The sequence below is a fragment of the Arachis duranensis genome, chromosome 3 (assembly GCF_000817695.3).
Source record: "Arachis duranensis cultivar V14167 chromosome 3, aradu.V14167.gnm2.J7QH, whole genome shotgun sequence".
Taxonomy (NCBI): Eukaryota; Viridiplantae; Streptophyta; class Magnoliopsida; order Fabales; family Fabaceae; genus Arachis; species Arachis duranensis.
This window is the reverse complement of record NC_029774.3, coordinates 121,072,760-121,086,470: the sequence shown is the minus strand read 5'-3', so window position 1 is coordinate 121,086,470 and position 13,711 is coordinate 121,072,760. Positions and strand designations below refer to the sequence as shown.

At 30.4% G+C, this 13,711-nt stretch overlaps 1 protein-coding gene across 6 annotated transcripts; it reads left to right on the top strand.

The window, feature by feature from the left end:
• The first annotated feature begins 2,932 nt into the window (after window positions 1-2,932).
• LOC107480731 (cytochrome b5 domain-containing protein RLF) lies at window positions 2,933-8,448 on the top strand. Of its 6 annotated transcripts, none has more exons than XR_001590506.3 (7): window positions 2,933-3,214; window positions 3,406-3,512; window positions 3,891-4,066; window positions 5,338-5,726; window positions 5,941-6,026; window positions 6,565-6,948; window positions 8,246-8,448. XR_001590506.3 is itself a non-coding variant. In XM_052258074.1 (6 exons), exons 4-6 carry the CDS (start codon window positions 6,019-6,021, stop codon window positions 8,249-8,251), a joined length of 393 nt encoding a protein of 130 aa, XP_052114034.1. In that variant the 5' UTR covers window positions 2,933-3,512; window positions 3,891-4,066; window positions 5,338-5,726; window positions 5,941-6,018; the 3' UTR covers window positions 8,252-8,448. The 6 variants fall into 6 exon arrangements, 1 of the variants encoding a protein (XP_052114034.1); XR_002372963.2 differs by adding an exon at window positions 4,722-4,815 and having other exon boundaries at window positions 2,933-3,512; XR_002372962.2 differs by adding an exon at window positions 4,709-4,815 and having other exon boundaries at window positions 2,933-3,512.
• Window positions 8,449-13,711: the final 5,263 nt, after the last annotated feature.

Below are 13,711 nucleotides of genomic sequence, written 5' to 3'. Positions count from 1 at the left end.
GATGTCAAAGGGGGATTCTTATTTGTACAAATGGTACTTCGAACTTGGAACGAGCATGAAGGAATTAACGATACTTCTTTATCTTTTGAGTTGTTCTGCCGGATCGGTCGCTCAAGACCTTTGGTCTCTACCCGGACCTGATGAAAAAAATGGGATCACTTCAAATGGATACACGCATAGATGCGCACACGCATTGTGTTAACTGTATTCTGAGGCCTTGATACTAATTCAATTATATATCCTTTAGATACAAAAAGGAATCGAAAAAATCGTCTTATCGTCTTATATCTACTTTTATCTATATAATTATATATATAATTAGTATTTTATTTTTTAAATCGACCATTTTTTTTTACAGAAATATAGTATGATTTGACATCAGAATCGCAAAATGTTAAGGAAATTTAGATTATTGTATATACAAAATACCTAATTTTAAATTAGTATCATTACTATTACAGATCAAACAAGATATCTATAAAATATGGAAGGAGGAGAAGAACGCTTTTAACTTATGGTAAAAAATTTATTTCTACCAGGATTTTCACAAGAAAAAAAAGAAAAAAACCCCGGCTCGGTTGAATTTCAAGTATTAAATTTCACCAATAAGATACGAAGACTTACCGCACATTTGGAATTGCACCGAAAAGATTATTTATCTCAAAGAGGTTTACAAAAAATTTTGGGAAAACGACAACGGCTACTATCTTATTTGTCAAATAAAAATAGAATACGCTATAACAAATTAATAAATCAATTGGATATTCGGGAGTCAATAATTCGTTAATTGAATTTGAAGAGTCATTTTGAATTATTCGATTTTTTAGGAACTCCCGAACATTTAGCGATCTCAGATGTGTCGATATCAATGGTGACTCATTATTTTGATGAAAAATTTCTTCGGACAGAAGAAGATTATGTAAACACTTACTCGAAATCTCACTTATCAGATTCCATTGTGTCTTCCACAATGGAATCTGAAGAATTCGCCATGATATATCTGATCCATGCATAATATCATGAAAAATGGATACAAATTTTTGGCTGCTACTTAGTATCGGCAATAGGTCTGAAAAAGTATCTAAAAATATTAAATTTAGATATTTGTACCCTGTCGAAGTAAGGAACCATGGTATATATGTTTGGAATAGATTCCATTTGGAGAGAGTTAAAAGAGTACTATCTCGTTGAAAGGTTCTATACATCTGCCCTTTCTCAAGGCATTTTTTTAGACAAGGACTCCGTTTTTTCCTCTTTTCGGATGGTAAATATTTCTCAGAACATGGAGTGTGAATCAAACCCACGTTTGAATTCAAATTGAGATACTGATGCAAGTTCTTCCCTTCTGAATCAGGTAGATTCATATCTGAAAGAGGTTTACAATAAGTTCTTTCAAAATTGACTATTTGTCCCTCTGTTAGAGGTGTTCCCGAAATGTCTGCGATCGAGTAAATAGCTCTACGAACGAATGGATCGAATCGAATTGGAAAATGGAAAGATTTGTACAAGTTATACCCTTCGTCACCACTTTGCGGAAAATGGTTAGATATCAATATGTTAGATACCTGTGACTCGATTGGTGGAATAGTATCTCTCTCCAAGAAAGCATGTTTTTTTTTACCGCCGCACAAAGAAAATATTTTGTTCCGAATGAACAAGATATTGAGGAATTGTCCATACGTAAAATAATAATTATTGATACAGGCCCTTTCCACAAAAAAAGGGAATCTTTTGTTACAATAGAAACAGAAGTGATATTGATTATTCAAGAATCGAAGTCGATTTGCTTTAAAAAAAAGAGGATATCAATGAACTTCTATGAAATGGTTTCACGGGATTCAGCCAATTGTCTTCATCGTGGGATATCATTGAAACATAGGAATCCGTGTTATCAAAAGATTTCCTGCGATTCTTTCTAGTATGGAATGAGTCAATCATCCACTTTGGTATCTTATTGAAAAAAGATGGTGATATTGTTCTTCCAATGATCAAGAATTTCGATTTTTGGAATCGCCGTCAATACCTCGGTGTAGGTTCGGGATACTCCCTTGTTCCACAGTCCGGGGCTATTTAAACTAACCAATTCAGAATTCTCCGATGTACTAGTATTAGCAATAGCAAGTGCATCTTTGATGCAGTCATCAATTCTCCCGAGAGGCTACAATTGCCGCGAGCAAACATATTAATGACGAGGAAGGCATTTTTGTTTTTGCTATGCTACAAATACTTTACTTGTTCTGCTATTCTGCACAAGCCTGGCTGAGGAAGAATTACGAAGGGTAAAAATATGCGGATTAAAAGCTAAAGCTTAGGACATACTTTTTTTATTTAGAAATATCCACCATTTACGAAAATTTTGTTTCTTTTTTAAGAAAACAGTAAGGTAAGGCCATTCCATTTCGACAAAATACCCACACCCAAGTTCCATAGCTTTGGGTCCGCTAGCCCGATCATGATTTTCTTACCCCAGAAGTAAGGGTCCTCATGTAATCTTACCAAAATATTAAAATAAAAAAATATTTTTAAATTAAATTACTATACTTTTAGATGTATTATATTTTTGAGCTATTGCAATATGTAATGCAGATAACACTTAAAAAATATTGTCTAAAATGATCAAAAACAACTTCTAAAACTTATTGCAAAAAAATAAGGTTATTGTAACTCTTCATTAACTAACGTTTCATAAGTGTTGTCTTTGATCAATTAAAAAACATGTAAAAAGCGTTACTTCAGTAAATTGATCAAGCAACGCTTATGCTCTTCATAAATTACCCGTCCTAAAGGATGATTTTAAATTTTTAATAGACTTCTCGTTATAATCGTTGCCTAAAATAGTTTGATATTTTCCCTTAAAATTTTGCTCTTCGCTCTAAATATTTTAAGAAGCACAACATACATTCATAACCTTGTTCACTTCTGTTACCAACATTTTAGAATAAAAATTAAAAATTATGAATAATCCAAAATCCCTAACCCCAACCCTAACACAATCTCCCCAATTTCAAAATACTGATGCGCACATTCTACGTTTCTCTCTGCTCCGACGAGTTCTGCTCTACTCCACCGTGTTCTTCTGCTCGTGCCGTGTTATTCTGCTAGCTCTGCTTCGTCGTGTTCTTCTACTTGCGCCGAGTTCTGCTCTACTCCGCCGTGTTCTTCTACTCGCGTCGAGTTCTTCTTTGCTCCGCCGTATTTTTCTGCTCGCGCCGAGGTTTTCTCTGCTCCGCTATGTTCTTTTGCTCGCACCTTGTTCTTCGTGTTGTTGTTTTGTTAAGCAAATTGAGATTAAGCCTTGCTTCATGAATCGTTTGATTTTAATTATAATTAGTTTGGCCTTTCTGTCACTGCTCGCCTTGTTGTGCTCTCTTCGTGTTCCTCCCTACTTGCGGTTCATCGTGCTAGTCAAGTTCTTCTCTTCACCTTGTTTTGCTTGCCGTTCGTCTTTGATCTCTTCGAATTTGCCGACGTTCTTCTGCTAGTGTTCATCACCGCCGATCATTGTTCTGCAGGTACTGATGATTCTGCCTCTGTTTTTCTTTTCTATTTTTGTGTTTTGAATCCTAATTTTTTGTTATATAAAACTTATTGCTGTGTGCATTAGTGTCGAGGCAACTCTACTGTCACTGTGTCCGTTTAATGGAACTGCATGTGTATTTTAGATCCTCTAGTTGAACTTAAACTTGTTTTTACATACATAGCTTTGTGTAGTACCATTTTATTTTGGTTCTTTTATTATGAATTTGAATTTTAGCTTATTTTCATTCTATGTACCCTTCTAGAAATAAATATATAAAGTATATGTTGTAGTGCTGATTTTTTGAGATTAGCAATTATTCTGGAAAATTTCAGTTGTGACAAGTTCTTCTCCTTTTAATCTTCTTTGCCAGTTTCTGCTTCATCGACACCTTCGCTTCACTCTTGCGCCACCTCAGCATCGAGCGTGGTGCACTGCCGCCACACCGACTACAAACCCGTACCACCTGTGGAAGGAGAAGGAAGAGGAGATTTTGAGGAATATTGAGCCTATGGTTACACGAACCAAAGATATTCTTCACTCTCGAAGGTAATTAAGTAACTAACTAAGCTTGTTATTCAGCTTTGCACTTTTTCTGTTTGTTATATTGTCTCAGTCATTAGTTACTCTTTCTTCTATCATTTGTTTTTCTCCAAGTACAAATAAGTAGTTTCATTGTGATTAAATTCCTTTAGAGTGTGTTGCAAGCTGCATTTCAGAAGGGAAGATATTTTCAAAGTGATCCAATATTTTAATATAAATAATTATTTTAGATTATATTAACCAAAAGAAGAACCTTAGATTATTGGGATGAAGCTTTCTCTACTGTTGTCTATCTTATAAATAGAATGCCTTCTGCTATTACTAATCATATGTCTGCCTTTCGAATTGTTGTTCAATTATGCTCCTTATTACAATTTTCTTCATGTATTTGGGTGTTTGTGTTTTCCAAACTTGAGACCTTACACAAAGCATAAACTTGAATTAAGATCTCAACCTTGCATTTTTATGGGATATTCTGTTAATCAAAATGGTTATAAGTATATGGCTACTGATGGAAAGATGTGTCTAGGGATGTTGTTTTCCATAGAAATAAATTTCCTTCTGCAAAATTTTTCAACTCAGATTGTAATTCTCATAAACATACTACTAATTCAAATCCTACAACTAATATGCTCCTTGTAATTCAAGAGATCCTCAACAGTTTTGATTTGAAGTTCACGAGAGAGGCGCTCATGCACGTGACCATCTTTTGATATGTTTACCAATTGCCATATTTCGTACTTAGGTGATGGAGGGTAATGCTTCGTATTCCCTAATACTGGTTGATGATCATGATTAGATTAAGATGATGTGTAATTAATTAATGGTTCTGCTAGAAAACTAACTAAAAAAGTAGCTAACTAGAGTTAAATAGTTGAAAAATAGAAAATCTGCTATTAAAAAAAAAAGGAAAATTTGTTTGAGTTGGTTTATGTTGTAGTTGGCTTCGTAGATTTTTTCAATTAATTATTATTAAGCAAATAATTAGTTGAGTAGTGACCTCTGCTTTCCTTGACCCTGAAAGCACTGCTTACAGCTTCTCCGACGTGTTCTTGATGGCAAGGTAAGTGAACAATGGCTCCTAATCTGTAACGGCTGCTTCTTGTACGCTTTGAGTTACTGATGAAGGTCATGTTAATGTGACCAACTCCTTCCTTTAATTGTCTCATCTGAATACTCAACAGCATCATCAAGGATCTCATCAATCTTTTTCTCTATGCTCTTCAATTCTTGTTCATTTGCTAATTTGTTCTCAATCATGTATTTTTTCAATGCAGATATCGGATCCCTAGCAGCATAGCGTGCCTTCTCAGCTGCCAAAGCATAAATATATCATGATAAACATGGGTTCAAAAGTGAATGCTATTAAGATACCATCAGAAATACATAATGGAATTGCTTACCAGGATCACTAAGCTCATCAAGATCAGCCAATGAGTGACCTCTAAATCTATAGGTCTCACATTCCACCAAAGTTGGTCCTTCTCCTCTTCTGGCTCTTTCAATTGCCTCCTTTGCGACTTCCCTGACCTTCAAAACATCCATTCCATCTACATGAACCCCTGCCATTCCAAATGCTGGTCCTTTCTTCCATATCTCAGGATCTGAAGTTGCCCTCAGATGTGACATCCCAATAGCCCACAAATTATTCTCATCTCTGTTTTAGGTAACGTCTTAAAATAGTTTTATTCTAGTTAATGCAAAGCTTCATAGATGAGTATAGTGTACATGTTTTGAAGCAATTTTCCTCTTGGATTATCGGAAAAAGAAAAAAAGTAATTTCTCAAATTGGACCAAATTAAATTAATATGCCTTCAAGCTAAAGTATTTTCTTTATTTATTTGGGTTACACTAATCTCTGTTTTTTTTTTCTCTTGAAGGAGATTGATAACAAAATATTTGCAGATCTTTGGTGAACATTAAGTGTAAATTATGCATATATAGCAAATTGTTGCGACATGACCTTGTAAGATATTTCGATCTTATACTTATTTGCTTTTATATGTTTATGTTATTCTTTTGCACTTTTTTATGTAACAAAAATCCCATAAGATATACCAACACTAAAAAATATGTGTTCCATGGCATGAGTTACTTTTTTGTTATCATGAGGCTGAGTTCGGTCCTTTTATTATTAGCCATTAATTGATGTGATCCACTTGGGTTTTGCACATGCTTTATTTTGGTTTCGGTTTTTTGTTATTAATGACAGACTTTTATTTTCCCCGAATTCATCAAATTTGCCTTCACTTCTCAGCTTTTGTGATCGATATGCATGTGGTGAATAAAATAATTTTATAGTAAACAATATGGCATATAACTATTATGTGTGGATGATACAGGTTGTATAAATTTTTAAAAGAATCACGCTAATTTTAGAAAAGTAATATCTAATATTTAATTAAATAAGAAGATAATCTTATCCGTTAATAGGGCATATATTTAATTATGTTTATTACTTTAAATTGTTTATTACTTTATTTATTGATGCCTTGGATTTATAGGTTAGTTCGCAGGAGGGTGTTGTAACAAAGAAACTTGCTTCGGATATTGCTGATATTTCCATAAAAGAAGAATCCTCAAGTTCTCCCACAACTAGTAGTAATCAAGATGGTGGTTTCTTGTGGAAGGATGATTTTGCAAATAATGTGGACTCTATAAAGGAGGACAAAGTTGGTTTTTTGTCTTTCACTGTAACCAGTGTGACTTCACGTCAGCTGAATGAATTGAACAAGAAATCAGTTATGAGTGATGGGATGAATTCGATTCAGAGGTCTCCACAACTGAAGAGTCCTGTTGCAAAGCTGGCAGCTCGGACCAAAGTTCCTTTTGAAAAAGGATATAGTCAAATGGATTGGCTTAATCTTAATCGGACACATCTTGACCTTGTAGGTTCTCTTACTTAATCTATTGCCTTAGTTTTTTATTTAAAAGGATGACTCTATTTAGTTGTAGTTTTGAATGATAAGAATACATGAAGCTTATGGTTGATTATTGTAGCTGAATTTAAAATAAGTTGCACAAAAATTATATATGAAACATCCCCTTTTATATGAATGAGTCTGAGTATTATTACCTGGCTATCTTGATGTGTATGTGTGTGTATGTGATTCATAAAAGAGTGATAATGGTGATGACTAGTAAGTGGACTTGACTATAGTGATAGTCAACTAAAAATGCCTCCTAAGCCTTACTTCTATCCATTTGAGAGTTGTGGAGATGCTAGTACAAGATGAAGACTTACTAAAAATGTCTCCTAAGCCTTACTTCTATCCATTTGATGAACCTAAAGACGAAGTTGGAGAAGATAACAGTTCAAGACTATCCTCTAATATGTCCTCAGTTAGTGGTTTTCCAAAGAATAAAACTGTTCTGTTTGGACTCTGATCTGATATAAATTTGCAAGATCTGCATCTAGCTTTTTTCGTTGACTATGTCATATATATGTGTATTTCTAAGTTATATGATAGAATCAATTTGTTTGATTAATATATGCTGAATATGATAGAATCAATTGTTCAAGAGCTTTGTGTTTGTCATAGATTCTGCTATATAACAAAAACACTCATTCTACTTATTAGAGATCAAGCACAAAATTCAATATTAAGATTCCCAGTTTCTTTCAATAAATGTATTTTCCTTTGGATTCAATGCTACTAGATTAGGATTTCCTCTTGTTTTTTGCTAGCTAGGCTACCAGCAGAGTTAGTAGAAGTGGTAGTTTACACAGAAGAAATTACACTTTTTGTTGTTGGATTAAAGTAGTTCAAGTATTTATTTCAAAGTTTCATGCAATTTCGATAACAAATTTCGGAGAACTTCTAAAACCACTTTTTAATGAGGTAGCAAGAAAAGTTGCCGGATTTGGTCCTGAATGATAAGAAATCATGTATTTATAAGAATTAAGATGGTGACTTGCTAGTTTTACTTTAACAAATATTCTATTAGAAAAACTACAAAAAGCACTGCTCATGAATATATATATTTGTTAAGGGGAATACACAATTTAATATTCATATATAAGAAACATCACTAGAGGTGAGGTCTTGTTACCCTTCATTCAAGGAGTTTTTTAGACCTATTTATTGTTTTTATATCTATAGTATTTAATATCATAAAGAAATTTTTATTATAATTTTTCAGTTTTAATGATAAGTTGTTTTTTTTGTTGTGTATTATTTGCAGATTTAGTATATGGGACAAGTCAAGCATGGATATAAAATATGCAAGTAGATTGACATCTTTTTGATAAATATTAATTACTACTTTGTTATGACAATTATTGTTAGACAAGAATTTTATTATTTTGTTGAGAATTATTGATGAACATGTATTTGAAATACTAATTGAACTTTTCAATATCTATTTTAATTAGAATTTTATTATTAGTTGTTTTGTCTCTTTTATAATTTTTTTTCTATTGTGCACAAATTTATTTATTAATTAAAATAATTACACATGTATGAACAAAAAATTTTATTGTAAATTTTATTTTTTTGTATTTTTATTACAAAAATAATTTTTATTTTTATCAAAAAGGCAACCCTTTTATTAGTTGCATATTTTGAATATTAAACAACGCTTGTATGGTTGCATATTCAAAAGAAAAAGCAATACTTGTATAGGTTGCATGTCCAAAAGAAAAGGCAATATTTTAAAAGGTTGCATATTCAAAATTAATAGGCAACACTTCAAAAGATTGCAAATTCTAACTTATAAGCAATACGTAAAAGAGTTGCATTTTATTGCAAATAGGCACACTTTTTAGTAGTGACCAAAATATGAGAGAAGAGACAACACTACAAAAGTGTTGTCTCAAACACACTTTTAAAGTGTTGTTGTTTTTCAACCAAAGGCAACATTTACTAAGTGTTGCTCTCAAAAGCGTTGCTTTTGAAACAAAAAAGTGTTGCCTTGATCTAAGGCAACAGCTGTATATGCAACGCCACCCAAAAACGTTGCCTTAGGTCCAAAAGTGTTGTCATCGATCAAAAGTAACCTTTTGTCAGTCTTTAGACAACATTTTTTAAATGTTGCTTCAATTTGAAAATGTTGTAATGAGATTGTGCACAAAATTTGGCATATTGGGGAAGTATCTAAAATGTATAGTGCTACATGTACACTAAAATTAATTATTAAAGTTAGTCATCAATATAAAATATATGTTGGTGTTTGATTTTAGTAACTAATTTTAATATACAAATTATATTTTTGATCTAAAATTGTAGAGCTCTCAATTTGCAAAAATGTAACCTTTGAGCTCAAATTAAACATACGAAATTGTAATTTTCATCATACGTTGAAAAATGTAAGATATGAGACACATGCATTTAATTATATATCACTATGTTAAAAGATAATTACATTTTATAAGCACATAAATAATTGGGTAATTTACTTAGACAAATAAAATGGATATCAATATTATATGAATATATCCTAAAACCAAGTACCTTTTATATAATAAATTAAATGAAATAGATTCGATTTATTAGAGGAGGAGCATTGTTGTTGCTTGTAATTGTTTTCTATGTGAAAATTTGATAATTTTTTTAGTTGAAGGTGTTGGGAATAAATAGTATGACTATAATCTAATCAATCATGTGTCAAATAATTTGTTATTGTTATTATATTAAAATGTTAATATAATAAGATTCTTGATTAAATTTAGAAATTTATCATTGTGATAGTGATCATAATATTAAGAGATAAATCTTTTATAATTTAATCTAAATTGTTCTTGGTCATAGGATTATTAAAAAAAGGCATTATAATCCGAAAAGATCAATATATATAATGGTCTTTATTGGATGAAGATTAATAGATCTCATTTATTAAATTATATATATAAATGGTGCATATAGAGATATGACCATTGAACTGACTCACTTTGAGAATTTCTAATAGTTATAATTACTGCATATTTGTCAATAGGATATTTTTAAAATGAACATAATAATAGAGTTCCTTTGGCTTGAGACTATCATAGTGATTAATAATGTATTTATTATACTTTGATTTCGGACACCTAATGCCCTAGGGTGCTAATTGAATGGACATTGGGTATGATTTAAATACTTATAGAATTAATGACTACTCGATAAAGAATCCGTCAACTCTCGATAAAGAGTTTGAGCTCTATGATTATAATGACTGAGATGAATAAAACCTTGGCCAAAGAGATTGAATAAATGAAGAAATGAGTTTCTTAAGTCATTCACAGTTCATTATAATAATGATAACAAGTTAGAGTTTGACAATTAAACCATACTCTAAGGATTAACCAAAAGTTGAAAAGATGGAAGGAACAGGGACGGATTTATGTGTAGGGGTGTGGGAGCAATTGCCCCATTAAACTTTCAAAAAACTAATAACAAGTATATATATGTGTAGAGAATTGCCCCATTATAATAATTTATTTGCCCCACACTTCAAACAAAATTATGTGTAAGAAATATTTATATTATTAGATATTAATACAACAATAAAAATTATTATATTATATAAATTTAAAATAAATATTAATAATAACAATAATAAATCTAATTATTTAATTGCCTAAAGTTAAGTTTAACTTTTTAAATATAAATGAGATTATTAGTATTTAATATTTTTTTATAATATATAACTTTTATTTACTTTTTAGTTTTGTTTAATTTAATTTTGTTTATACATACATATAATATTGTTTTCGTTAAAAAAATTATTATAATATTATAAAATATCAACTTTGTAGCAAATATCAAAAAATTATTTGATATTTGTTTAATGAAAAAAAAATTATTTTGTCTACACCTACATATAAAGATAATTGTGATTGTTTAATTTGAATTTTTATTTTTTTCATAATTTTTGTCTCTCTCGCATAATTTAAAAAAAAATTCAGACACCAAAATAAAAAATAGTCAAAATTCTAAATTAGTTCATTCGAGTTATATTCTTTATAAATTTTTTAACTATTGAGTTATAATTTTTTTTGTATCATATAAAAAATAATCGATATAAATGTAATTTGATGGATATTAGATGTCTGACTAAGCGCAAGTATTAATAATAAATATATTACTTATGCAATATTACTAAAATATTAAAATAAAAAAATATTTTTAAATTAAATTACTATACTTTTAAATGTATTAATTATATTTATTTATTAGAAATTTAATTAGCTAATATACTCTAAGATTTAAATATCTAAATATATTAATATTAATATTTTTTATTATTTTATTATATTATTTTGTCCCCACTTCTAAAACTTTCTGAATCCGTCACTGATCATAACCTCCTTCTCTTGCATCAGATCAAGTGGTGAAACCTCATGTTCATAAATATATCAACAAGACCTTGGTTTTGTGAACCGATCCGACACATTTCTCTTAAGTCTGCATTAGTGTTTAACTAAATTGTCTGGAACTGTCACTGGAAGGAACTATACTTTGTTCTTCTCAAGTTCTTAGTAAAAATATATTACTTCATACTGTATATCGAGTCGTTAAGAAGTGTTGCTAGACACCAACTTTGATTAGTAAATTTAGTATGACTAATTTACTACCCACTTAGTATTGAACCTATGGGGTCACACACTAACGAGTGTTCTAATATTTGCTTTAGAATTATTTAATTATTATTTTGATTTGATCAAATAAATAATTATATTAATTCAAATAGAATATTATTATATTATTTGCTAGCACCAAGAATATAATAATAGTATGATTGGCTCTCGTGCAAGTGAAAGATTATTGAGAATAAGTAGTATGACTGTATGACCACAATTCAATCAATCACGTGTCAAATAATTTACTATTGTTATTATACTAAAATATTAATATAATAAGATCCTTGATTAAGTTTAGAGATTTATCATTGTGATGTGATCATAATATTAAGAGATGAATCTTTTATAATTTAATCTAAATTATTCTTAGTCATAGGATTATTAAAAAGACATTATAATCCCAAAAAATTAAAGACCATTATATATATATATATATTGATTTTTTTGGATTATAATATTTTTTTAATAATTCTATGACCAAAAATAATTTAGATTAAGTTATAAAAGAATCATCTCTTAATATTATGATCACTATCACAATGATAAATCTCTAAATTTAATCAAGGATATTATTATATTAATATTTTAATATAATAATAATAGCAAATTATTTGACACATGATTGATTAGATTGTGGTCGTATTACTTATTTTCAACAATCTCTCATTTGCACAGAGAGCCAATCATAATAGATTGGATCTTAGACATGCTATTATCTCAATAGAAGGTCTCTGAATTAAGCAAAAATTTTGTCAAATTTTCATTAAAATAAATTATTGTTTAGTTTATAAAAAATAAAATTATATTTGGAGAAGATTTTTAATTATATAAAATTCTGTCAAAATTATTTTAAAAAATGAATATAATTGAATGATGAAATTTAAAACAAAAGTCTTTTTGGTATTGAATAAATAATAGTTATGAAATGAATAATGTTGTATTAATAGTTATGAAATGTATAATATATCTAAAAATAATAATTTTTAATTTGCTTTATCTATAAATTCTTAAAATCTCTTAAATCATATTGCATCGATTACTTAATATATTGTTTCAATATTTGTAGTTTAAGTCATTGGATCGTGATGCGACTATGGTGGAGACCTTCAAATATACTCATACCTTGAAGGAGAATAAAGAGAGATTTTATGATCAGCGATTTGTGGATTATTATGTGACTTAAGGTCATGTGATATAAAGTTTAACATGTATTCATTTTCAATTAATTGTCGTCCTAATCATAACATGTGTTACATCGGAGTCCTACACGCAGAGATTGGAGGCCACAACCCAACATTCTGGAGAGGATAACAACAACTCCACTGATTTGGCTATTGATCCTGATATGGTTTGCCACGAGATCACATCTAAGTCGTACAAGAATCGTATCTACGGACTAGGATCGTTTTTCGCCAACAACCACCACATCAGGCTTCATCCACCTCTACCACAAGCCCTTTGAGAGATCAAGTGTAGAATCTCACCAATAAGCTTAGCAGCGCGCGGTAGCAGTTTGAGAAGAGGTATACCAAGATCATTCTCTCAAACTGGAGTTTAGGCAGGAGCTAGAGCAAATTTAGCGAATGCAGTAATATGACGGCGTACCACGAGCGCGAGCAGATGCGCAAATGGTAATGACGTTGGTGGAGGGGCACCGACATCATCGCCTAGGCCGCCACCTCAGCAGGACCAGGGTATGATAATGATAACGGCGATCAGGATCCATAGTAATTAGGGTTTTGTCCTACTATATTTGGTTGTATCTTATTTATTTGACTTTTTATTCTATACATACACTTAATATTTAATAAAATTACTATTTTGATTTTTATTTATTTAGAATTTGACTATTAATTATGTTAAAATATTATAAAAAATAAAAAATTGAATTTATCATTGAATTTATTGAAAAAAATCTGACTATAAGTCTTTTTTTTACCCGTCAAAGAATCAGCTGGTAATTACTGCCGGATTAAACAAGTGAGATGTTAATTAATCAAAGATCCAATTGATCACCATGTCGGTATTGTAAATATGCAGTTAGGAATAATCCAGCCAAAATGATAGGAATTAATCCTAACACAATTCCA